This window comes from Strix uralensis, chromosome 4, assembly GCF_047716275.1.
Source record: "Strix uralensis isolate ZFMK-TIS-50842 chromosome 4, bStrUra1, whole genome shotgun sequence".
In the NCBI taxonomy this organism is placed as follows: domain Eukaryota; kingdom Metazoa; phylum Chordata; class Aves; order Strigiformes; family Strigidae; genus Strix; species Strix uralensis.
The window spans coordinates 115,487,290-115,514,902 of NC_133975.1; the positions used below are offsets into that span (position 1 = coordinate 115,487,290).

General features: G+C 40.2%; 1 protein-coding gene across 2 annotated transcripts; it reads right to left on the reverse strand.

Annotated features, from left to right (window-relative positions):
• Positions 1-766: 766 nt before the first annotated feature.
• LGMN (legumain) lies at positions 767-27,613 on the reverse strand. Of its 2 annotated transcripts, XM_074868640.1 has the most exons (15): positions 27,492-27,570; positions 24,579-24,683; positions 20,866-21,045; positions 13,470-13,567; positions 12,538-12,619; positions 11,887-11,972; positions 9,187-9,262; positions 8,642-8,704; positions 7,693-7,759; positions 5,941-6,059; positions 5,171-5,260; positions 4,327-4,524; positions 3,501-3,671; positions 2,343-2,410; positions 767-1,538 (listed from the first exon to the last, which is right to left on the reverse strand). In XM_074868640.1, the coding sequence occupies exons 3-15, from the start codon at positions 21,001-21,003 to the stop codon at positions 1,499-1,501; spliced, it is 1,296 nt and encodes a 431-aa protein (XP_074724741.1). In that variant the 5' UTR covers positions 21,004-21,045; positions 24,579-24,683; positions 27,492-27,570; the 3' UTR covers positions 767-1,498. The 2 variants fall into 2 exon arrangements, with proteins under 2 accessions (XP_074724741.1, XP_074724740.1); XM_074868639.1 differs by lacking the exon at positions 24,579-24,683 and having other exon boundaries at positions 27,492-27,613.

Below are 27,613 nucleotides of genomic sequence, written 5' to 3' on the forward strand. Positions count from 1 at the left end.
AAAAAAGCTTTACAGATGAAAAGAAACAGGAAGTAACTCAAAAGCAGCACATATCTGAACTTTCAACAACCCCCCCCAAGGTGCAAACTTTCATTTATTAATCCAGTAAAGTCTAGTTCCACATATTTTTTACCTTTTCCCATCCCCCTTGATACCAGCTGTGCTCGTGGATTTCTCTCACTCACTCAGCAGACAGCTGAAAGTGCTAATGTTTCTGGCTTTATCTGGCTCTTCTTTATATAAAAGCAGTTTCAGTTACACCCTCTACAACCCTTCTCCTCTGAGTAGAGCTACCCAGAACTTTCTGGAGATGCTGTTTTAGTTTTTGTCAAAGTTTGTTCTTTTCTTGTGGAGAAGAGGTAATTTTGCATATTTTAACAGACTTTAGAAAGAACCCTGAAGTATTTCTCTATCCTGTCTCCGCATGTAAAAAGGTATAGACAACCTGAAACTATTCTGAATCACCTTATAACCTCTAATTTGCCCCCTGCTTGTCATTTACTGAGTCACCTCTAAGGAGTGGTGCCTTCAGATGTGATTTTGGGCTTTTGATATTTGTTGTTGTTGCTTTTCAGTTGGGGTTTTTGGTGGAGTTTATTTGGGTTTTTGTTGGTTTGGGGTTGTTTTTGAGATGACCTGTCTTATAAAAGGCTTATGGGGTAACCCCATAACCCCCATTATAGATAACCTTCCAATGCAATATCATAAAATTAATTAGCTCTCACTAATTTTCAAGACACAAGATGTCTAACACTGTATTGCCCTGTAGGTTGATGAAACAGTCAACTTTATTTTTATTCACAGGCAATTCCTGTACTCTGTGACTTCCCACAGGTTTGTGTGTACATACATTTAATTATAGCATACTGGTGCTAAATTTACAGCATTAAATATTTGTGTTTTTCTTTGGGAAACAGTGCTTTCTACCCACAAAGCCTTTTACTGTTCACAGTTTAACTGTGCTGTTCACATCCAATAGTTCTTGAATACAACTAATTTCTTGAAGCTGTTAAGGAGTTAAAACTTAAAGAACAAGCTTTGGTTTCTTCACTCTTTAACCAATCTGCAAATTAGTCACTGTAATGGCATTCATTAACTCTTTTAAAAAGCTCAAAGTTAGCAATAGTATAAAAACATTTTCCAGAATTAATGACTCAATGCTTAAATTTCACACAGATTTAGCAATCACTCATAAGTAGTTTGTAGTGTTCATCCAGAGATTCTTAAGAGCATTGAGATTTGAAATAAATCATCCATCTTGAAAGCTCCAGGTGGTCTGTCAAAATGCTTCTGTCAAGCCAGCAGGCTGTCAGCAGGTGGGGGTGCAGGGGAGAGCACTGGCAAGTGCTGCATTGCTCACAGTCAGGTGCCTCAGCTCCCAGCACAGTTCCAGTACAGTGGTTGACTCTTCATGTTGCATGCATGTAACATCTGGATTATTACAGTTATGAAAAGTTATCACTTGTAGTAAGGGTCATATTAGGGACTGTTGTTTCCATCAATACCCAAGGCACACTTGATCCATGGCCAGGCATATTCTGCAACAGAGAACAATAACGATGAGAAACTTTTCAGGAGCTCTGCTCTCAATCTATTTCCCAACCTGACTGCCGCAAGATGGCACCAGGAATGGGGGCAGCGGTTCTTCAGCTTCTGGGTTGCATGTGCACACTGCCTAAACTACCAGTCCACGCTCCCATTCCTTACCCCTCTGCTTTCCTCTCTCTCTTTTTCTTGTGAGCATGACTCACAAGCTAGGATCCCACCCTCTACCACAAACTCTTAAGACAGAATTTCAACACCATGCTTCCCTTGCTCCTACCACACCACCAAAAGGGTCAGCCTGGACCATTATTTCCTACCACATGCTCACAGATGAGGGCCTTAGCACCATATTCCCTTTCCTTACCAGAACCCAGCAGTGCTGTGGTGTTCTGAGCCAGCAGCTGAGGAGGCAGCAGAGAAAATACAGCAGTTCCCAACCTTGTTTCAGTGTAAGATCATACAGGAGTTACAGGGCAACACTTGTGCACCAGTCATGCTATTTTATGTTATGTGGCACAGTGGGATCCTCTGACTGGCTATAATTTCCCCTGAGGGTCTTCAACAAGGAAATTAAAGGGTTACTGGGGAAATGGATCATTATGAGTGGGAGGGGACTAATAATTATATGTTTTCCAAAATATGCATTCATAACTTTAGAGCAAGAACTTTACTGACAAAATGGTCAACAGAGCAGAACAAGTTAGAAGAAGTTTTTAGCATACAGCTTCATCTGCCTATTAACTTCTGCTTTTTTAGCCCCAGATCATACTACACAGTGTATCTGGGAACCTCATTACCTGTCAATGGGGTATCCTCCTTCACAAACGTTGACCAAGGCATATAGCTGTCTCAGTGCATACTCATACTGAAATAAACAAACACTGTTAATAACTGCAGTGATGAAGAACAGGTATTGCTTATCCAAACTAAATTGTGGAAGTAATGTAGACATGCTATTAATATTCAAGGTTTCTAATTGATGGTCTTGACGATCTAGTACTAAGCTAAAGGGATCCTTCTGCGCACTTTGCTCTTTGAACTTCATTAGGTAAATTCAGCTGTTGCTGCACATTGGCCCCTTAGGCAAGGCTCACCCATCAAACTAATTTCATTCAAAAAACCCACAAAACCAAAAAACCACGTAGCAGAGCAATGTGGCCTCCTAATAGTCTGATTGATTAGAAGCTCCAGCTGAAGGAGTGCATCTGCTTTTGATCTGTATACAGTACTTAAATCTTGACTAACTATAAAGTAATCCCATTGCTTTCTGCTAAAATCAATTAATTTGCTGTTGACTCATCGTACCACACACCACTGCCTGCTTAGGTTATCTTGCCTGACATCAGGACTGGGTTTTCTGGTCTAGGAACTGACCTCTCTTAGTCTTGTCTAAACAGTGCTTAGCACAACAGGATTTGGCCCTCAACTGGGATCTCATGAAGAGTAGACAGTAATAAAACCCTTAAACTAAAAAGTGGCTCTCAGGAATTCAACAAGACCATGGAAGTAGCAGCTAGGCTGCTGCAACGAACTATGCAACACACAGTCATAATACAGAAATCTGAATGTACCAGGATTATGAATTCACAGTGGTGGTGCTTGTATTTCTGTTTTGCCAGTAGAGGTGCTTCAAGCAGAACTACAACACGACTTATTTAATATAGGGATTTCTGGGGAGGAGTTGATGAAGGGACAGCACTAACTAACAAAAATTAAGGATTATTTTTGGTTTTGCTTTTACTAGGAGTATTTTTAGTAATCTTCCTGCTTATCTACAGGTGTAGTGGAAGTGGTTTCCTGCTTTCAAAAACATTACTTAACCTTTCTCCAAAACTAAGCTGTACGATTGCCCCCAAGCTAGCTTTTTAATAAAAGCTGATTTTGAAGGTGTGTTTATGACTACTGTGCTTGTTTTACTGGTACGTTTATCAGGTTATAGCTAATGCTTGACTTACCAAGGGCAAGTGCCAGTTGAAGCAATGAGCTTTGAAGTGGTTCACCGCTGACTGGTAGCAGTCATAATTGCTGATGGTCAGTCTGTCTGACAGAATTTGGTTGGTCTGTTCTTTTGATCCTGTTACCAAGGTGATTATCTTTCGCATGGATTCTTGGATAAATTCTTTCACCTGCACATAAAACAACAAGAACTTAAAACACGCTTCTTCTAAACCTAATTTGAAGACTTTGAATGAAATTTCTCTTTCTTAAAATTTCCCTCAATTTTGGGCTCTTTAAGGAACCCATTTTTGCTATTTCTTTTTAGCAGCCTTTTGGACCTGTCTCTTTAACGCACAAGTGAAAACTAGGGAGTCAAAGTGAGACTCCTGGCACCCAAAATCACTCACTGTCCTTCTAGTGTTCTGCCTGAAGAAAGAAAACACCAACACCACCAATACTGACCACCATTCTGCAGGAGCTATTTGATTTGGGAGACTTCAGTTCTACTGAGACAAGAGTTTCTCTGATACCAAAGAGTAACTCCTCCCAACCAGAATCCCTATAGATGCAGATGAGGAATTTCCTGACAATAAAAGCTGTGAGACTGACTTTTGCATTTGCTTACATTTGCCTAGATAATCACTACTGAACATGCCTTGTGGAACAGATCCCTAAATTCTGGAGTAAACCATCAGCTAGAGGTTATCAGTCCGAAGAGTAATTTTGTTCCAATTTGCAAAAACTGGATGCGATCCCATTGGCTTCAGGGGTGTTACATCTGCTGTTGCTTATGATGGAAACAAATCTGACCTGATCTGTAGTTCAATTTTTTTCTTTGCTTACCTCCAGGTGTGTTTTCATCTCTGCAGCAATATTCTTAGCCTCATAAACGTCATTGGCAGCCATCAGCTTTCGTTTCATGATTGCAAAAGGCACATCAGGACTAGGTGTCAGGTCATAGTGTTCTACAGGTGGCAGAGAAATGGGTATAGCTTTCTTCCCCATGCCCTGAAACTGCATCACTTTCATGGAGGAGATACTCTGAAGGTTAGAAAGTAAACAAATTAAAACTGTCTTTGCTTTGCCATGCAAACCTAACTCTCTAAACTTGCTTCATTGGAGAAAATAAAGGAGATCACAGGGTTGTGTGTGTGCACGCGTACGCTGGGTTTTTTTACACAAGGTGAAGGCTGCCAAAAATCAGGGAACTTTTATTTCCAAAACTCACTGTAGGGAAAAAGACTGTCAGGTTAAATAACGTGACTTCTTTTCTTAACAAATATTTAATCTGTTGAATAATGAGACTATTATAAACGATACATCACCTCTTAGCTCTTTCCATTCAAGGGATCAATGTACTTATTAACATGCCATTAATATTCATAATATGCCCAGAAGTGGTAAATACCCTTCTTATACTTGGTTGAAGTGTTAAACCAATGGCAGACCTTGGAGGACAACTTGTACCCTGACTCCTCAGATTAAAGCATAATACAAGGCTGTATTTCCTTTAGCATCCGGACCATTGTCTCTTAAAAGCTAAGTGGTCTTCTGTGATGAAGTTTCATTTTCTAAATCAACCTGCCAGTTTATAGTGATTTTTTTAAAAATTTTTTTAAGAGATGAAAGTATAGGGCACAAAAGGTTTTAAGATATATCTGACCAGGAAGCCCACTCAAATACATACTCTGTTTCCATACTGCATCACATGGCTGGTGTTGGTGCGTTTCTTCACCAGCTGAAACTGCTTGTGGAGTGTTTCTTTTCTTAGATCCTCCTGCATGAAGAAACTTCCATGTGGTCACAGATACTTAAATTCAGCATTCTAAAAATGCAAGAAAACCTGGAAAGGGTCTTAGTTGCCAGTATGTAGAAGGAAGTATAGGGCAAGCGCTATACAACCTTTGAAAGACATAAAATTAAAAACTGAAAAGATTTGACAGCATATTCTCAAGTTGCTTTTAATGATCTTCTAATCTCCCAGCAAATGGGCAAGAAGGGAGTGGGCCAGTATATAAATCCCAGATTTGTTTCGTTAATATTGATTTCCATTATGCTAACAAATGTGTTAGTCACAGTACAGTATTTAAGGATCCCTGAAGCAGAGGTACAATTTACCAAACTGCCCAATTTGTTTCACAAATTTGGAGATGTGGCCTCAGATTAGCAAATCAAGATTATGTGAATTTTAAACAAGAAGTTAGACAGTTTCTAATCTTATAAATAACAAAAGAGAACATTTATGAAGGTTGGTTTTGGAAATAAATTTAGTGGCCCAAACAAATAAAGATTATATATGGTTCTGAGTGGTAGATAAATACTTTTACCAACTCAATTTGTTGATTTCAGGCTCACATAAAAATAAATATTTTCAGAAATCCTGTAAAGGAGCTATTTTTAAAAAGCCTAGTGATTTTTCATGCGTGGAAATGCAGAAACCTCATCTAAGTAACTTACTATATCTGAATCTTCCATCCAATTCACACTGTACCAGTCCCCAAGATAAGTCTGCCTTTCATCATCATAGTAACATGCATAAGATGACTCTCTGGGATTGGCAGCTGTTGTTGCATAAACTGTAAGACAAATAGGAAGTATTTTTTTTCTTTTTTAACCCCCTGCATGATTTAGTACTTAACTGCATGTGATATATTTGTCTAAATATTCTGGTTTTCAATCATTTACTTCTAAATAGCAGGAAGGAAAGAAGCCTGTTAATCATTCTGTTCAGTCAGCCTCAGTGCTGTTATAAGAGCTCCTTCCTTGCTGTCAAATGTGTGGTCTGGGGTGTTTAAGGAAGAATATGTGCTTCTGAGCGAAAAATCTACTATTCAAAGAACTACCTGAGAAGAATACAGTGCCCTGAGAACTACCTATAGATTCATTTTCTTTATTACAGTAATGAGGACTTTTTCCAAAACTTTGGAGTAAATCTTCTAAATCATCTTTTCTTCCAGAAAATGCCACCTTTAAGTAATATCCTTTCTTGGATAACACTCTACACTAAGAGAAAAGCAAAACAAACCTCTACAACATCTGCCCCAAGCACAGTGTTCCCAGTAAGCCATCTCTAACACAACAGAAATACTGTAAACCTCTTTAAAGGTATTAAGGCAAAAGTTATTTTGGCTTTTTGCCACAGTCAACTCAGAGCATACTTGTGTAACTGAAGGAAAGTCCAAGTTTCAAAATGAAAAACGGTTAGTTATGCTTTTATATAGCTATAGTGTTGTTTCTACTCAGAATGTACCTGAGGCTCAAAAGCCAAAAAAAGTCTTAAATCTTCTCTTTGTAGTAAAGGACTGCTCTTACCATCCTTTAAAATACTTACTAAGTAACCAGTTAAGCTTTGTAGTTCACCACTGAAGATGCTAAAGACAGTTTCATAGTGTAATACATAAATTGTCAATTTTCCACTTTTGTAAGTCCGTGGCAGAGTTCTCAGACTGGAAAGTTCTAATAGAACAAACTTTGAAAATGCTGATTCACTGCACATTTATTTTGAACAACTGTCAATATGAACATTCTGTGTGAACTTTCTGTAAATCCTTGACAGGGCTGTAAGAAGTCTAGGTGGGTGCCAGGCAGCGTACTCCAGGGCCAAAGACCCAGGAAGCCATGGATAGGCAGGTGGTTGCTCTTCCCTGGAATCACAGCTTCAGAACTACAAGAAAGTCAGAGCACTCAGTCTCCCTGCCATGGAACAGAAGTTTGAAAAGATTGTGGTTCCTCATCCTAATCAAGGCTGAGCTCCCAGCTCTGCGGCAGAGAGCTTAGAAACCCTGAAAAATCTGAGTTCCACTTCATGGGTTATTGTGCAAATGAGTGTAGCAAAATTGCCTGGCAATGGTGTCTCAAGTGCCTTTGCTACTCAATGAAACTGGTAGCAGGAACAGCTGTTAGCAGTGCTGAGGCTGAGAAATGTCAGTATAACTTAACTGCTAACAGTTAAGGGCAACCACATTGTTCCTGAAAATAAATACTTTTTTAACTTCTCATTTGCAAGAAACTGAAAGCCCTGCTACTCTTTCTAAGACTTCATTCTTTAAAAGAACTTCCCATAAATGGAAAATATTACTTTCTTTAATTCTTGTGCTCCTCTGCTAAAACTCTACATAAAGGTGCTTTGAACCTATCCCTGACACGGTATCTGTTTAGGTCTATGGCAAGTTGTGACATTTAAGTTCAGTAAGTTAACTGATTGCTCACCATTGATATTATCAGCCAAATGATTCATCATAGATCCAGACTCGCATGCTTCAATGTAAAACACCATCTAGAAAATAAACCAGACCGCTTAAGAAATTTCATGAAGAAATGGAAAAAAGTTCTTCAGTGCTTTTCAGCTGTAACTAGCTGGCCTGTACTGCTATCCCTGAAACAAAAGCTAGCCATAATGCTACAAAATAAAATGCAAAAGCACGTAGATCAATTTTTCATTTTTGGGAACTAAGCTATGTGGAAAGCAGAAACAATCACAATGAAAAGATGCTGTTAATCTCTATAGAATCCACAGGGATCTACTGACTAATGTACAAGCACAAATCAAATATACAGTCACTCTTTAGGCTCAGCACTGTACCACCACTGAATGTATTTCTGGAACCAATGGCCATTTCTGCGTTCCTACATACAGCCAGCCATAGTAGACATTACCACAGAAAGTTGCTTTAAAAAGACAAGCTACTAGAATGTTCTAAATATTAAATTTTCTACTTAAAACTACATGTGGTGAACTAAATGCACAGAATTTTCTGACAAGAGGTACAATCTCTTAAACTGTATTAGTAACTGTAAGAAAAACATGAGGTATATACAAACTCCCTGCAGTAACAGTGCACTCTGAAGTGAACAAAGCACAGGAAGAAAGAGTCAGGTACATATTATGAGGGTGCAGTAGTTACGTTGGTCAGCATATATATTGTTATCAGAAGGCAGTTATCTACATCTCAACACTGACTGCAAATATATAGTAAACTAAAAATAGAAAGCAAAAATTTCAAGAGGATCAATCCTTTTAAGTGCAAAATCCTAATCCAAATATCTTTGCATGGCAACAGCTTCCTCCTGCTTGAAACAACTCTCAAAATGAAGACAAATGTCTCTCTTCCATGCCAGTTGCTCTTTTAATCTCACAACTTCTGATATGCTTGTTTACCTTCTGGTATTTTTTGTGACGATACATGTACGAAATAGTCTTATTCAAGTCCCTCACATGAAGCTGTAAAATAAGAAGGCTTGTATTAAAACCACTTATGTTCAATAGACACACAATTCACTTAACAGGAATAAATACTAACTGCTGTGAATATGTATACTGTTTCCCATTAAATACATACAGTGCTTTGTCCTTCTGAAATACAACATTTTAGTATTTACCACTCCAGAAAAAAAAGAGTAATGGTCCCAGATCATATGTATAGTGCACCAGAAACCCGAGTCATACCTGTGTGAAACAGTCTGCTTGGACCATCACGGTCCAATGAAATATTAAAAGACATAACTTAATTTCAGCTGAATGCTTCAGATTCAAATTGGAAAAAATCCAAACTGCTATGATGAGGAGAATATTGCTGTTTTTCTGCCTCCCCCTCAGTATGGAAATGCATTAAATATTTCTGTGTTTTACATTTATTACTTATTATTTTAGTGTGTCACTAAAAGGATGGTTTTTGTGACAAAGTAATCCCCCAAAATGCTTACATCGTCATCAGGAAAAGCCAGAAGTCCTGGAGCTCCGTGGTCAGTGAAATAAACAAACACATGATCCTTGGGACCACTGTAACGAAAAAATTGCAAACAAATTCTTTCTAACCACTCCAACCTAATCTTCATTACAACAACAATCATCTGCTTCTCAATGCCAAGATATGTCAGTATTTGCAAATAGTACAGCTGAAGCACCTCCTCCTCTTGCTAATATTTTTTTCCTCCCAAAGTATGCTACTTTGGGTGCTTATGAGAGCAGATGAGTATCTGCAAAAGGAATGAAAACACGGATATAGGCTAGTCCCTCAAGCATGGGGAATATGGCAATTACACTTCATGTTTCAAACTGAACTGATTGCTGGTGAGGCAGCGGCTGGTATGTCGAGTATAGTGGGAGCACAGTTGTTTTTTAATGCATATCTGAAGAATCTGTTATACTGTGGGCATCTGTAGCAGTCTGGTAAAAAGGAATGCTTTTATAGCTAAGTTATACCAAGGCACCAATAACCCAGGGATAAATCATAAAAACTTCTTTCTTAAGATCCTTAGGTATGTTTATGTACTACCGTGTTGTGATCTGTATGGCCACCCTTAGCCAGATCAGTGTCAGCCTACATCTCCATGAAGAACTGAGGTGCATGCAAACTCCCCCGTTAGGCTAGACTGGCACTTGCACTAAGAGGCTCTGCAGTCAGCCAAGCACTGCAGGCTCACGGACTTTGATTCCTTAACATCTGTGTAGTACACTGTTTGCCGTAGATTTTTATTGCACTCTAAAGCAAACAGATCATGCTTGGGCGATATTAAGGTCTTGCCCTGATACCCAGATCTGCAAAGGGATTTTGCTTTTAAACTGTATTCAGGGACAATTAAATATAAAATATGCAAACAAATTGGAAGGAGTCCCCAAGCCCTCCTCTTTTCCTCTGTATCAGTGGTCCAGGAATCCATATTTGCTTTTGCTCTTTCCTGACTGCAAAGAGGTACAACTACAGCAGCTCAAGGGGACACTGTCCAGCCCGCTGCCTGGCCAATAATCTGCTGATTAGGAAAGAACCTGGAAGACAATCTCGAAGCCTTCTGGGCAGAGGACAATTGAGTTCTTGTCCCACCCAATAGCAGAAGTCAGACCACTGGGAAAATCACACATTGCCTAACAAAGAAGGCCTCACTTATTTTTCTGGTTCCCACTCTTGACCCTCTGTGCAAAAAATTTGGCCAATGTGAAATGTAAATAACTAGGACTTTTATAAATGGGTTCAAGTTCTCTTCCTGAATAGCTCAGAGTCTTTGGCCCTCTGCATATACACTCCCTTATTTGACTTGTAACATCAAGCTTTTACAGGTGAGGTGTGTTCTTAAGTACTTTTTCCTCAATGAAAAATGCTTTATAGTCACATATTGACTCATTCCAGCTACTAGAAGAGAGCAACCTAGTAAATGAGCAGCAATTCATTATCTTTTTGCCTATAATGATATTTGCCTTGCATACATAATTTTCTATCTCAGCTTTTAAGGATGAAGTTTAAACAACTGGGAGCAATAGCTTATTCAACTACTGTCCTGCTCCTTCTCTTTTTTATTCTCCCCAATGCCAGGGCAGAACTCTTCTGTTCTGTTTCATTGTTTTGCCTCTAAAATTAAACTGTCAAATGAAGATAGGCACTTACACACTTTAACTAGGTTAGTCCTTCCAAATGGTCAAATTTAAATTCTTACAGGTTTTACAAGAGATACTGTACATAGAAAAATATAACATGATATAACTCTTTACCAGCAGTACTGAGTCAGAAATATAACACACCTTAGTAAACAGGCATCATACTTTCATATCTCAAACTCTGTAGAAGCAAGATGAATAACTGACACCAGGTATCCTTCCAAGAAGTCTTCTAATTAGGCCATCAAATACATTGCTTTTATTCTTGAATCATCTAAATTACATAAGCCTCTACAAACTACACCCATTAATTATAGATCTTACATTCTACTTATCCAGTCTACAATTTATTATTGTTCATATATTAGAATATTGTCAAAATTGCAATCATTTGTGTAACTTAGTTTACAAATACCTTAACCATAATACATAAATTACAAGATTAATTGCTTATACTACTTTTTCAATCACAAAGATTTTTTTGCATTAAATATAAACCATAATTCCATTTCATTACATTCAAGGCTTCAATAACCTTAAATCTGCCCCAAAGACCAAGGCTGGGATTAGACCTGCAATTCTTTCAGCTGACAAACTGTTTAAGCTCTGTCCCTCTGCCACTGACTGCTACGTCTCACCACTTCAGGTGACTGATACGACTGTTCATGTAGATTAAGGCAAGCCTTAGCAAACCCCTTCTAGAGGTCTCCAAACCTTAATAAAATTCTCTTTGAATAGCCACTCTTGCAAAAGACAATAGTCTAAATAACAAATACTTTGATGACGTATCCTCTAGAGTTTTTATACCTTAATCTATTCTGGACTCCATACCAGCCAAATATCAGCACTTCCTTCTTGGTGCTGGATAGTTTAAGAAACCAGAACCATTGTATTTCTAATGTGAATGATCTGGAATTGTCATCAATAGTCTTGCAGGATTCTCAAGTTCCTCTAATTTACCCTTTTCTTCTGTTGAAATCAGTGCTAATGCACAACTACATAGGGAATTATTTTCTAAATTAAACTTCTCTTACCTTTTCAAGACTTTTCCTGATCCCACCCCCTTCATTGCTTCCACATCTCCTCTGAGAACAGCAAGAAAATTCTTTGGAGTAACATCCTAAGGAGTTAAGAGGATTAAAGTTAAATCTGATCACAAAAACAACAACAAAATCTTCATTTAGAAAGATGGCTTCTGAAAGTCAGAATCCATGCATGGATGGCAAGTTCAGCTGGCCATCCTTTTCAATCCATCATTATATAATGTATTAGCCACTGATGAGTCACTTGGATACTGAATCACGAAATCACAAGTGACAGGATTACTGTTCTGATTTAATAAAACAATGTCTTACACAGCTGTTCTTCAAACTGAGTTACAACATTTAGGAATGCAAGACTTTTCCTCCTTTTATTTCATGTGCCTCCTTTTATTTCATGTGCCAGCACAGGAACAGTATAAAGATTTACTTTTATGACCACTGCTTCACTTCAAAGCATCTATTGTTTATATTCATCTTATGAACACCAAACTTCACCCCAAACCACGCAGGTGAATAAGCTGGAGGCTTTATACTATGTGCATTTTGGAGCGTAAGCTACTCCTGTCAGTGTAGGCTGAAAGGATTTATTCAGAACATTGGCTAATGCTGAACCTTTCCTGGGAAATGGTGTTTCATTCCTACCTCCTTTGTATAGTCCTTGGGCACCCCAGCATACACATCTGTGCCATTAGGTCTATTGATGACAATGCCTTTTGTCGGATTTCTGAAAGTTAAACAGAACATAAATATGAATAATTAGCCATGTGCCATACAACGACCACAGAATAACTGTCCTGGCTGGCCAGCTTGCCTGAGAGAGAGTATGGGTACTTGCACCATGTGTCATTAAGTGATCTCAGAATATAAAGGCCTTTTCACTTCAGCCAGTTACATATGCTTGCCTCAAGTGTCCTTACCCTCAGAGTACCTCCAAGTATCCTGTTTCAGATCATGTTGATTAACCTGAAGATGCAGGTGGGTGGTCTCTTATACTATCATTTCTCTACTTTCAGTCTTGCCTTTAGTTCCCTTTACTCTTTGCTCCCAGTGCTGCTGTGCATGTGAAGTCTGCTGACTTCTGCTGAAGTTGACTCAGAATTAGAGGCTGTATAACTGAACTGTTTCATATAGAAAGCAATGATACGCTCTAGACAGTCACCAAGAATGGGACATGTACACTTTGTTGAATGTACATTCTGGGAATTAATCTGATAATGTCCTTTCAAAAAAGCCCTGCAAGTAATACACAGAGCTTCCCTATGTTTGTGTTTTCAAGCTATTTCTTTGTTGTAAATTGTTACACCTGGGAGTTAAGATCACTTACTCTCATAACAATGAAGCTCTGCAGTCCTCAGTGCCACAACTGATGCTGAGTTGCGAAGTAAGACTTAGAAAGCTCATGAGCACATTTCAAAGGAGAATTACTGTGCTAATAGATAAAACGTCTCTTATGCATATCACAGGTGGTTTTAAAGGCTTTTCTTACAAAACTACTACAAACTCAGAACTCATTGGTGACTATGGCCTGTTTGTAGTAACCATATAGTTTGTGACTAGGCACATTCATCACTTACTCATCATTATCAGCAATGTCATCATACATCATGACAATGATCTGTTCATCTGGAATTCCATTTCGGTGTACAATCTGGTACGCATGGCACACGTCTGCCTGAAATTAAGCAGATCTTCATTACTAGCTTTAACAGAGATGTTACCTTTGACACCAGAACAAAAATAGCTTTGCAGGCCTAAGAGCAGGCTATTGTCCAAAAGAAACTGCATTCAAATATAAGAGATTGAGGGTTGCTAGAGGACTGAAATGCAAAGGTTAAATCAAAACTCTGTGTCTTTAACTAGGAGTAGTTGCATTAATACTAAAAACTATGATTAAAATCTCTCATTTACCTATTTTGATTTCTTATTTAAACAAAAAACAGACGTTACTTCAGACTTGGTACAGATAACAAAATTTAACAAAAGGTTCACAGCAATGTTCTGCATTTTATAAGCAAATCTAAATGAAAACCTTGTGCACTGACAGACCAATCCAAAGTGTGTCAAGCAGCAGAAGAGAAGAGTTGGATTTCCACCAATTTCAATTAGTTCTGCACCAAGCCTGCATGACTAAGCATCGAAGACTGTCCTTGGCTTAAGCAAGTATGGTTTACCAATCTCATCTCTGCAATGATTTTATTAAATTTTGTTTTACTGGGTGAGAATTTTGGTTAAGGAAAATTTCCTTTTTAATTATGTATTTCTTGTAGAGTAACCCTGAAGCAACTTCAGGGCAAGAAAACATATTTCAGTGGAAAACAGAACTGCAGAATTTCTATTCAGGCTCTTTTCCTGACTTGTACAGGATATGAATAAGCAGGTTTTCTTTACAGAACCATCTTCCCGTGATGCAGAAATAACAATACTCATCAAAGTGATATTACAGTAAATGTAAACCTCTACTGGAATGCCAAATTCTTAGTAATCTCAGCCCAAATAATTCTATTCTTTTAGACTTGCAGCCTGTGAATGACCTAATGTGATATTAACAATCACTGAACTAGAACTCTAAAACAATCTCTAAAAATCTAAATCTAATCTAAATCTAATTTAAATCTCAATCCAAAACTAAAACAATCTCTAAACTAAACTGTAGAACTACAACCTACCACATGCTAGAAAAAGCTGTGCAGATTTAATGGAAGAAATCTCATCTAATAAATGCACACTCCAAATGCAGGCAAGAAGCAAGCTTTAAAGCTTACTTCTGCTGAACTGATCTAATTTTCTAGTTTGTAAACCAAACTGAAGTGGTTTAAGTGCACCTACATAAATTCAGATGACTTAGGAGTATTAGTGATTTGGACTAGTTTAACTGAAAGGACACTAAAATCCTGTCACTTCATAATCCTTGGTCTTCTAAGTGTAGCTGCAGCTGAAAAGAGGGTAGTTGTGCAAGTTTCTGGGAAGGGTGAGGCACATTCAATGCTAATGAACTCTCCCACAGCAAAATCTCTTCACGTGACTAATCCTGAATGTTAAATTGTCCTTACTAAAGCAGTTCCATTTCCTACTATGCAGGTCAGCCTATGTTCTTCTCCACCTCTCCCAGAAAATCTCCACTGTTTATTGTTCTCCATTTCCTTGTATGTCATTATACCACCTGCTGCCTCAACAAGTCAAAAGGTAGAGGTTAAAAGGAGTTATAAAGGCATCACATATAATATGAAACAGAAGAATGCAGGTTGGACTAAATATGTATTTGATTTTCAGAAGCAACCCAAGCAGAAGAAAACACTACTCAGGGCTTCTCTACACTGACGATCATAGATTCCCTCTCATTCTCAAGACATAATACACTTCTGTTATGCTGGCAGAAACAGTTATAGGTTGGCAACACAAGGAAATACTTAGGCATACTATAGTGATATAACAGCAACATACTCAATCAGCAAGTGTCTGTGCTCCCACAGACATGTGGCTGGCCAGTAGGAACTTCAGAGCTGTTTTTAATTAATAGCAAAGTACACCAAATTAGTTAAGCTTAGTAAATGCATATAATCAGCTTTTTTTGTCTACTTTCTCCATCCTTACAATCCATTGACCGTTTGCTCACTATGTTCTAAACAGCAGACATTGGCAGTAAGTTTAAATGGGTTAAATTTAAATTCCCAGGCGTAGAGGGAAACAGATCAGTGTCATCAATTCCCCGCAACCTTAACTTATGCCTGTTTGGGGATTGTCCCAGCCTTTTAAGGCTTTTGCTAAGGGAACCGTACCTGCTGGTATCATCAACATAGACTAGAGCAGCAAAAACATGTTTTACTGCTATAACTCCCTTGGCTAAGATGGGACAGTTCTGAGTAAACAGCTGCAGGTTTCTGTATAGAATTAGCTGACCTGACCAGCCACCTCCGATGTTGCTCACATGCTCCTCCTGTTCCCTCTGTACACGTAAAAAAATCTCTATAAAACCAGAATAGAAACAGTCTGCTGCTAGTGTAGAGAGGTGTATGTGAATCTAGAGTATTTCCTGTTGATGTGCAACTGCCTCTCAAATACTGCTACTTGAGCCTTGCTTCTTCCAGAAATATTTCTGGAATATCTGTACCTGTAAACCACCCTAAAAGAGACAGGTAATATTGTTCCAGATCTCTTGCTGGTATTATTCTTGTTGGCTTAGTATGTGAAATGAATGCAATGAACATTGACTGGATAAATTGCCACTAAATGCAAATCACACTTTTGTGGCCATGATTTGGGGTGGGTAGCAGCTGCCCTCCACAGAAGAAAAGGAGGAAGTGTAGCTGTACAGCTGCTACTGCACAACTGACCTCACATGCCAGCTCCAAAATGGACACTGTTAATAGCATGGTTCAGACCTTTCATGCCCAGGTTAGTCTAAACCTGTAACTAGCTGTTGCTACAACTTTCCTCTGCCATACAGCTGTTGACACATTTGTGTGACACAGCTTTCAAGTAGACTGCTAGGGGGGACACGGGGGTGGGGTGGTGCAAATTTTTGGAAAAATCAAGTTGGTTTATGATGCATGCATAAATAGTTCCTAAAGGGAAAAGCTTGGACTTCTGTGAAATTGATTACTTCTGGTCTTATGACTGCTAGTTTCATGGCTAAAAAGCATGTGTAATGAACTGTCAGCTTCACCGCAAAGCGGCACTGTTCCCGTTACAAGTACACTGAAACGTCACAGCCTAAAAAAGAATGAATTCTAATACATCTGAAATATCAGCCAAAAACTATAACTGTATTAAGAACTTAGGACAGGTTTTCCTGTAGCTTCTGTTACAATTCTGTGGCACAGTAAGGAAGTGTTTATTAAAGCCAGGTAGCCAAGGCACCCTTAATGTCCATTACCTGCAAGACTGGTGAATTTAGGACTGGCCTGAAATAAGATACTGCTCTGGTTGGTAGTGTCCAAAACCTGGAATAAATACAGTCCCTGGCCCATAAAGGTCAGTAAGTACAAGACTAAAAACAACTGAAAACGGTCCCATGTATGCAAATTCAAATAATTTTATTTTCAGCATTTTAATTTTGCAGGACTTTTTCAGCTATTTTTCTCCTCGAGTATGTACTCCACCTTTAGTAAGACTGTGTTTCACATCAGGCTTTTCCACTGACTATGTCTTTTGGAGTATCCAGAAAGTATTGGTCTGTCTCTGTTTCTGATCTGTTTGTGAAGCCAGCTTCAGGTTTGAGTTAGCTGGTACAATCAGCTCCCAGGAGAGGCAGAAGTATATACAAAATTCTATTTCTCTTAAGGAGAACTAGTTTGTTGGCTCACTCTCTAAACATACCAGTAGCATTTAATGCTGTATTTGGTCACATATGTCACTAAGCTTTCCAGAGATATATCATCTAGCTCTTTGCATAGTAGAAACCTGAGCAATTTTCCCAGAGAACGGGGAGAATATTCTTTCTGGTATATATTATGAGTGCTTAGTTGCATTTAGGAAATAGCGGTGAGTCTGGAAACAAAAAAGCTGCCACAGAGAAGTCAGAATAACTGCTGAGGAGCAGAAAGGAGCAAGCTGATAGTCCCTCCACAGTCCAAGCAACTCTAATAAAAACCACTAAGATATGGGTGAAAACACCAAAGAACCGAGAAGCCACAAGCACAATGCAGTACACAAGCTAGCTTTGCAATGACAGTAAGCCCAGCATATTGGGCTGTATCCTACTCAAAACACTTAAATTTTATTTTAGGAACTTGATGAGACAAATGAGTAAGACAAGTTTAGATCATTCTGATTAGGACACAGTCCAAGCTCAGCCATCACAGAGGAAACAAGTGCCTGCAAGGTGTGAATCTCACTCGCAGATAAGTGCAAAGGGTGGGTTTTTTCCTCATCTTGTCTACACTTGAGGTTTGCAACACTGATAGTGGATCCTGACCACTGACAGCTGAATTACAAGTCTTAGAATGAGTTTCAGATTCCTTGAGGTTACAGGTTGCTGACTCAGTGCTTCCAGGGTCTGCACAGTTTTTACAAACCTACTGTTCATGGGGTCTGCACAGCATATAATGATGGACAATTTCCCCTACAACTTTTCAGGTATGAAATTTGAGACATTTTTGAAGGTATAATCTTCTTTTCCTCCTTTTATGGTGGTTTAGTCAGATGAACACATACTTTCTGCAGTACTTACCTGGTGACAGTAAGAGAGTATGTTTTGACTGTGTTAGGTGCAGACAGCATGCCAAACAACTGGAGCTCACAAAATATAAATGTAATACAAACATGCAACATCATGTATTAACTGTACCCCGAACAGCTGAACTGAGCAATTGAAACCCAGAGATGTGTCTGCTGAGGTCTCAAATTACAAAGTGCTCAGTGAATGCTTAGTTGCATGTAGTGATGAGTGCTTAGTTGCATGTAGTGAAGAGCAACCAGTCCAATGATAAAAACCAGTCCCACCAAGGAACTACTTACAGGAACATTCACATCTACAAATTCACATGTGCACAGGCTAAATCAGAGAAGTTCCGAGTACAACATATTTTCTTCTGCAGTTTCTCCCTTGGAAAGCAAAGAATTACACAAATCTGCAATCCTGGAGGACTGCTTTGCTTCTGATGGTGCAGGTATTATTCTACTGAAAAATAGCACGCGTTTCTGCATGTGTTCACTGTGGAATGACTTTCATGATGGATGAAGCACAGAACTGGAAGTCCAAGTCCTATTCCTAGTTCCACTGCAAGTGACTCAAGCTAGTAATTTGAATACTTACAGAGCTTTTGCTTCCACTGCTGGAAGGTAGGGAGCACTAGCACGCACAAAGACATGGTGATCAGTCTGCATAATATTTGCAAAATCTATTTTATATATATCTGTATATATATCTGAGATTTCTGTAGTACCTTTCTTCCTCTGTATAACTCTCCTAAAAATCTATGGTTCAGCCAGTTTTGCTGCGAATAAAATTTCCTCACTTTTTGATACCCAAGGCACCCTTCTTTGGATTACACTTTGTGGCACACAGAGTGGATCTTCCATGACTAACTGCTGGGTCTGTCTCACAGTGTGCCCTCCCACCATGGGTGCTCACTCCTGCCAGGCCCTTAAGGTTGGTCACAAATGGCCACTAGGCAAGACAGCACAGACTGCTGATGTGCTGCATCTTGGGGGAATTAATTCTTTTCGTAACAAGTTAGAGGCATGGCATCTTGCCCAGGACAGGTAGGTAGGAGCTCAGTCGCATTCTGAAGGATCCTTCACTCAGACTCTCTTACTTTATGATGCTGATTTTGTAACTTCCATAGGACTTTTAGTGGTGTCCTTATTTTCTTTTTTTTCCAAATTTTAATACTGTACCTGAAGCAAGCAGGAAAGGTTAAAATACAGAACTCTCTAGGATTGAAATTCAGAACAATCTGACGTTGCAGATATTTTGCATTGTTAGTTGACATTATCTTCAAAATGAAGGTCTTTCTCGTTTTTCTAACCTTGAAAAGCACTTACTCAGTAACTGTCTGCAAAGCACAACCGCACTCAAAAGTTGATTTGCTTCTGTGAAACTGGCATGTTAAAAGACTTACTGTTAGACACAAATATCTGAATGTGCATTTTACATTCTTCATACACTTGTCATTGAAGGCTCACTGACAGAAAGGTTAAAAAGTCTGTGCTTGGGCAACTGTAGAAAAGGAATTCTCATGAACCACAGCTTCAAAAACGTAGTTTTATTTAAAGAATGAATGTTGCTGTATTAACTCCTCCTAGAATGGGAGGGAGACAGCGAGACTGGTTGTATAGCAATAGCAACAACCAGACTACAACTCAGTAATTATATTTAGATACCCCAGGGCAGGCAGTGATCAAATGCGCCACTAGTATTTTTATAATTGTTTTCCAATTCCAACTTTAAAAGTATCTTTTTTAAGATTTAATTTAAAATACGAATATATTTTATTAAGACTGTAATATTCCCACTATGGTATCAGGCAACAGCTACAGTGCAAGGAGCTCCAAAATCCCTGAAAGAAGCCTGTCAAAGTGTGGAGCTAGGATTTGTCAGTAACAGGTTCTTCAGATGCAACAAGGTTGTCAGTCTGGTTCATTCAGTTTTAAGCTCATCACTGTGCTGAAAGTTACAAGCCATTAATGTGTTTAAGGGATCGCCCAAGAATTCCCCAAAGGGAAAAACTGCTGTAGTCTCCTGACAGCTGATTACAAGTCTTGAACTTAATCAGAGTTAAATCACTTAGATGTAATCCTGTCCATCCTGACACTCACACTCAGACCACAATTCCACAACACACTGGCTTTGACAGCAGTGTCAAACTCAGGAGTTCCTGTTCCCTTTTCTCCTCTTTCTACCATTCTCTGATCCCTGCACCCCGGTGCACCATATCATTGTTTTGCCAACACAGCTCTGAGACTGTCCTGTCGAACACAGTCAGCAAACTGATTCAGGTTAAAAAGGACCCCCTTCTGCATGTCCTCCACCTCACAAAAACATACTATGCATTTGCAGCCTTCACAGATTTTTTTTAACTGGAAAGAAGAAAGGGAGAGGGAGCTTTTTCATAACATAAGGAAAAGAAGAAAACAAATGGAAAGAAACATACACATGTCTCAAAATGAGATTTAATTCTAGACATCATTTGTTCACCTGCAAGCTGGATCAGATCCTCCTGCTAATGACAGCTTTTCAAAAGATGAATGACTGGACAAAGTTGTAAGTAAAAAAATTTCAAATAGTAAAAGGAGCAGCGGAGGGGAATTCTTGGGGCAAGAACAAGAATTAAGGTCAGGCTCTGACTGAATCTTGTTGCTTTTGTTTTGAAAAAATTCACACACTCCTGGAAGTCTAGAAGTAGAAGCACTTCCCCAAATGACAGAAGGGCTGAACTAGTCTAGGCAGTTGTCATCTCCCCACAAGTCCCAGAGCTGCCATTTTCTGGAGTGTGGCCAACATCAGCACATGGGACCAGTGGTCCTTACCTGGTGTCGATAGTTGTACCAGCCATTTGAACCTGCAACAAGCACCACCCAGTGCTTGCCTCCATCTTCAGGTTCTTCCATGGGGAATGTGCTGATGCCCAGAGCACAGCCCAGCAGCACAACTGCTTCCAATATCATCTCTCTTCTTTAATTACTCCACAAATGTGAGAAAGAAAATCCCTAATGAAGAAGTTTGAGAGAAGTAAATCAGAGGACAGTCAAAAATAAAGCAAAAGCAAAACAATCATCAGTAGTATCACAACTAGAAGCTTTTCTTGCTTGTAGGCATTGTGTGTGTTTTACAGACCATTCAACCCACAGCACAATTTCTGGTCATATCTCCCTTTAGCACCAAGCTGCTATTAGTTACAAGAGTTTTCTGTCAGCTTTCAAATCTAACTGAAAGCAATCCTGTATAGGACAACCAAGCCTTTCAGCTCCCTCTGGTTGTTTTGTTCTATAATAGCTGGTAATGAATAAGCCTCAAAAACAGAGCAAGCCTCACTATCAAGTATTTCAGAGATAAAACTTTTTCAGATTAATACTATTCTCTTGGTCTTCTGCCTATTTCCCTGGTTTCCACTTACTGGCATCTAGCCCATTATTACTGAGCTGCTGTGGGCACAAGGATGCATAGACATGGAGAACTGCTTGGGAGTTGGAAGGTCAGAGTGTCACAAAAGCTCTCTGTGCCCGGAAAGCCAGAGAGGGTGGAGAGAGGCCATGCTGCTGTTCTGCACAAGATACAGCCCTAACTGCTGGGGCTGGGGGGAAGTGCAGACTGTGAGAGCCTCATGCTATTTGTGCTACCTGTTACGCTAGTGGAGAGCAAATGTGAACTGGTACCACATGAAAGAGTAGCGTTTTCATCTCTTTTGCACAGTGGTTAAGTGTTTGCACAAAATGCACAACAAGACTCAGGTCTGAGCCTGTAGATGCCAGAAAAACAGAGCCAGAGAGGAGGTTTAAGCCCATGCAGAAATGGCTCTTTCTACTTTCTTGAAGTACACACTAGAAGTAGTGTCCCCACTAGTGAACTTCCTGAGCACCTTGATTGTCTGATGAAGTGTTTGCTCTAAAAGCAAACAATCCATCCATATCTAATCAAAGGTTTGCTTTTTGGGTGGTTTGGAGCCAGGGGGGCAGAAGGAGAAGCAGGTTATGTATATTGGTCACAGTCCCAGGTCTGTTGCATCCAATGCGTAATTCCTAAAGCAAACTCCCCTGGAGAATTGCATGGTCTTGGCACATGCACAAAGATTCATATTTTCCCATGCTCCAAGAGATGGGATTTTACACTGGTCTACTTATAAAAAATTGATTCTGGAGGTTGATCATTGCTGCTATGTATGGAAGAGGTATTGTAGTAATAGGTGGAGTAGTCCACTTTAGCATGGCTTTCTCTGGAATAAAAGCTTGAAATTCCCAAGCCATATGACACAGTCACAAGGCACAATGTCAAAGCTGCCACTAAACTAAATAACTAAACAGTATCTAAGTCAGTCTCAGCTCCCCACAGTCAAAACCATCCATCTTCAGCCACTCAAATGAGGCTGAAACAGAGAAGTAGTCAGCTCACCTCCAAAGCAGCTGTGTACAGTGAGGACTCATAACGAAACATGTAGTATGGGTCTTTCCAAGACTGGATCTAGTGGTCACAAAGATTAAGTCTTGCAGGCAGTAGTATGAAAAATAGATATTTTATATATATATATGGAAGCGTGGGGTTTTTTTTTTCTTTTTAATGGAGCTAGAACAAGGTAAAGGAAGTCATGCTAGTATATCAGCTCCTACAGGAAGAGCTGTTACCACACAGAAAAACTCCAGAACAGAACCAAAAAGACAGAACTAAATGTTAAGTGCTATGACACCTCTTCTTCCAAAAACTCATTTGAATCTAGGAATCTTATCTTTCAGGAATAAACCCCTCCTGTCACTGCCTGCAAGCATGAGATTTGAGAGTGAGAAAAATACATGATAATTTAACAATTTAGGGTCTGTTGAATTATTAGCTACTTCAGCAGTTAAGAAAATAAGCAGAATTTTTCAGCAGTTTGACAGACAGTTATAATCCCTCATGTGAAGCTGGAATTGTAAATTCTTGTCGTTGTCAGCAGTGACACGTGACTCTGGCAACTCTGCCTTGTCTATCTTGTTAGTTCTTCAGATGATTAAGACAAATAACATACTAATGACTACGTTGAAGATATACCGTATTTACAACATCCACAAAACCTGCCTATTCTGTTGCCTACAGCACATCTAAGATTCAGACCAAGTTATCTAAAACTTTTGTAAAGTGTCACAATATGTCATGGGCCAACAAGCCTGTTCATTCCCAATATTCAGTTTCAGGTATATGGAACTCCTGAAATATTAGGCAAGAAAAGAAAATATTTTAGACGATCTGGTTAGAATTCTTAACTGAGTTTGACTTACTGGAATATGGAGATGAATTTCATGCCAACAGATCCCTCAGGGCTGAGTATCTGTTTCATGAGAAGAAACTTTTTTCCATGTTCATTAAAGCATAACTTTTCATTTCTCTGACTAAAAACATTACTTATATTTACATGAAAAATACAAAGAGAAAGTAAATAGTTCAAATGATTGCTGAAAGGCTGGATGACACTTAGCTCTTAGAGATGTATATCATTAATTCAAATCCAGAACATATCAATAGAAGCTGTGTTGCTGCCAGCTGTTCACTGGGCCGTATAACATGATGGCTAATTTCAAGGCAGATCCTAGCAGACAGGCATCCATCACACAGAAAGAGTCACTGCCACTGGCTGTCAGTTACTGATATACCAACCAAGGAAGGCTGAAGTCGCTTCAGAAAAAATATGCTGTGGAGTGCTAAATCCTGAATTGGAAACAGTTTGATGGGACTGTCCTGACAAGTTCACACTCCAGACTACACTAACAAGGATCTATAGCTCTCGGGACCCCAGCCAGTACCTCTGCACAGGGCCATGCTGTGCAGGACGCAGGTGTACCAGATACCAGCCCTGCATTCTGCCTGCAAATAGGCTCACAGCAGAAAAACCCAGGGCCAGATCAGGAACAAAGATTTAAGCTATCAAGCCCCTCAGGCAGTCCCTCCATGAGGGATTCAATAGTCTCCCATGTGGTACGCAGATACCCAGATCCTCATGTTTCTCACCTCTGCTGAGACAAACTTGTGAATGATGCAGAATGCCCAGGGGAAAAAAAAAACACCAAACAAACACCAAGACACATTTGGATTGTATTAGAAAACTACATATGTTTTGTCACAGTTTATCTAGAATAGAAAAAAACCTCCTCTTTTATACTAATTAATGACATATAATCCCACTTATCTGTCTTCTCCTATAATTAAATCAAATTAACACCAGAAAAAAAGGGGGGGAAAAAAACCCTAGATATACCACAATGCACTAATAAACCATGATTAATAAATGCTCAGCTCCCCAAGGTTCTCCAAGCAGCATTTAAAATAGGTTTAACCATTAAACACGTGTGGTGGGAATAGGTCTTTCACTGCTTGTTTCCAACTACCAAAAAAAACCAAACCCCAAAACCTCACATAAAAAGAAAAAAACACACCACACCCTCACCCACTCCCCCACCCCCATATTTCTGCTTGTTTTAAAGAAAACCTTTGAGTGCTCAGGCAGGCAATTTAAAAGACTGTGTTCTGGGCTGTGATGAATAAGTTCTTGACCTACAGTTGAGAAGAGAAAGTTCCCATCACAGTCTATGTCTTCAGGTCACATCAGAAGAGAAACCAGCTCAGCTGACCAGCTTACCACAGGTACGCAAAAAGCTTTTTTCTGAAAGCAAGGAATCAAAGATTTGTCACATGCAATCCTAAATGCATGCAGAGTGAGACTACATGGAAGAATTGAAAATTCACTACATGATAATCTTAGAGCTTTGGCTGACCCCCAAAAATATGAGAAGATGTGATCAGCTCTGCCTAGTCTTTCTGGTAGAAGAGTTAATTAACTTTGCTTTGGAGACCATGTCAGGAAAAAGGCACATCTCATGGACATAGTGGGTTCAGCATCAGATCTACACATGCAGAACCACAACATGTACACACACAGGTAGGCTGCTGCGCAGTCTGCACAGTCCCTGGAAGAAGCATGGCCAGAACTGGGTGGCTTTTGCCAGAACAATTCACTCAGCTCTTAAAAACCTGTTTTTCCTGACAGAGATACCTTGACCACTTCCCATTACATGGCTAGCACACATCTCTGAATTGGTAAGAGAGCAATGCTTAAGAAAGACTGCATCTGGAAGTGGCCAGCTGCTGCTAGAACAGTTCTTCTGGTCAACAGCCTGTTCCTCAAGTTCCCAACTTTCCTTCGGGAAAAGAGTCCACTAAGATCAAAAATCTTAGAACAATGGGATACCACCCTAAAGAAAGGAGTTTGAGTTGATCAAAGTATTTTCCACTAGTGTTTAGAGTGATGTTGACACTTTGGTAGCTTAAACTCCAAAAACCTCAAGCACAGCCTCTAAGCGCTATGTAAACAGAAACCATACATCCATTTTCCCTTCATGCAAAATAAGTGAATTAACAGTAATCTTGGGGAAAAATAACAGCCTTAAGCTAATCAGCTGATCATTCCAGTTTTTCTTGGAAATTTCTCTTTTCAGCTGCTCTTCTTATGACCACCAGCTTTTTAGTTTTCAGAATCAAGTCACAATTCCTTTTCCTACACAGTGCTTGCATACTGCCTATCACTGTAATATTTAGATGCTGATTTCCACAAAATATGTGACTCACGATAGCCCTCCTCATAGGAAACTAATGTCTGCAGTTCTCTGTCAGCAATGTTCTGCCTACATGTGCCGACTGCTATGCAAACTGAAGCACCTACACCTGTGATTAAGCCCCTGCAGAAATAGTCTGATTTTCTTTATGCATTTGTATGGTAGAATGAAAAAGTCTTTACCACTATAAACTCTGATAAGGTACATTTTGAAGGAGATTATGGTCTCTGTTGCAAAACAATTCTTTACAAAGTCTACTAGTAATCATTTTATGAATCAACTTGATTTGATTAGCACTTGTAAAATAGTTCAGTGTAGCTACTGAAGATATGTCATTTTTACTGTAAAAACAAGAATTTGTAATTATGTTAACTCAGAATAGTTTAAAACATTTTAAAACGTTAAATAGAAGTATTTAAAAGTCATTTTAAATAAAGCTCATTCTACTCTTTGCAGATTTGTCTTTCTCAGCAGTAAAGAGATGGCACCGTTTACCAGAGGAAAAAATAAAAATCACTCCTTATGTCACCAGGATGGTGACAATCTAATACACCTGGTTTAGGGGCATTTTTTTTTTTTTCCCTACACACTTCAAAAAGCCCAGATTCAAATTTGGTAGATCTTAAGGATTCAGTAAAGCTGTTTCTGCTATTTACTTTCACATCTGTCTACAGATATACAAAAGCCTCTGCAATCACATTCTGATGGTAGAAAAAACAGCTACAGCAACTCTGCAAGAATAACTTGGTACATTTCATGATTCAGGACAGGGGCGGTGGGGGGCTGAGGGTAGAAGAGTAAGTCGGACGAGGGGTAAGCATTTCTGCTCAACAAAGATGGAAGCATTTGGAGTGTGGACAGAATGAAATTCTGGAGAAATGATTACTCAGAAAGTCTGAGATTCCTGCACTCCTCATGTCTTTTACTGTGGTTTATCTTAGCGTTTCAGATCTTCACTGGAAAATTTGTTTTAACCCTCAAATATAGACACCCGACACAGTGTTGGCCCGTCCTAATTAGGAACTAGTGGTGTTACTAACTCCAAGCAGACCTTCACGTTATGGCAGGGTTGTCTACCGGTTATAAGGAACAGCAGCCACAGTGCAATACCCTTCGGGTACTATCAGATCTTTGCAGAAAGCCTATATTCTTATTCCATCCTTTTCCCCCGTTAAAAATGTATTACCGGGGACTAAATCTGTGCTGCTGCTACTGCCTCCCCCCGGATCTCCCTGCTCTCTCCTGTGCCAGCCCTGAGCAATGCCCCCCCGAGCTTTGACTCCCCTCCCCGGTGAAGCCCTTCCAGAAGGGCGAGCTCAAAGACAGTCCCAAGCCAGAACGGCCCCGTGACGGGGGGACAGTTGTCCCCAAACCCCTTTTATTAAGGGCAGCACTGACGATGCAGCTCGGCGCTCTGCAGCAACGCCCACAACGCCCAGGCGGACGGCGGGGAGACCGGCCCCTCTCGCAGCGCCCCAGGCGCGGGGGGGGACACTGCAAACCGACCGGACCGTCGCCCCGTGCCAGCCCCAGCGCTCACTAACGGCCGGGCCCCGAACAGCTCCCGCCAGCCGGGGGACGATGGGGCGCCGGGACGAGCGGCGGGGGCTCGGCAGCGCTCAGAGCCAGTGAGGGAAGCCGGCGCCCCTCGGCCGCTCCCCTGGAGCCGGCGGGGCCCCTCACCCCTACCCCGGGCAGCTCTGCCGCCAGGGAGCGGAGAGGGCCGGCAGCCCCCCACGGCTCCCCTCCCTCAAGCGTACCCCTGCCTCCTCCCCGCCGCCAGCCAGCTGTGACAGAACCCTCCCCGGACAACGCAGTCCCGCGGCGCTCCCAGCCCGGCCACGGCCGCCGGCCCTTACCGCGCTGCCCGCGGAGGTGTCGCCGCCGCGGCCGCTGTGATTGCGGCAAGCGCCGTGCGGGGCCGAGCGAGGCGACCGCGGGCCGAGGCGGGCGGAGGCCGGCACCGGCCAATGGCGTCCGG

What these genes read in the sequence shown, in the direction of transcription:
- LGMN (XM_074868639.1), bottom strand. Translation starts at nt 21,003, where the DNA reads ATGATATTGGAAGCAGTTGTGCTGCTGGGCTGTGCTCTGGGCATCAGC. An exon ending in TTTGGCTGATAATATCAATG is followed by an intron (nt 6,060 to 7,692) that starts GTGAGCAATCAG and finishes TTTGTCTTACAG; the next exon opens with TTTATGCAACAACAGCTGCC. An exon ending in AGATGAAAACACACCTGGAG is followed by an intron (nt 3,672 to 4,326) that starts GTAAGCAAAGAA and finishes TTTTATGTGCAG; the next exon opens with GTGAAAGAATTTATCCAAGA.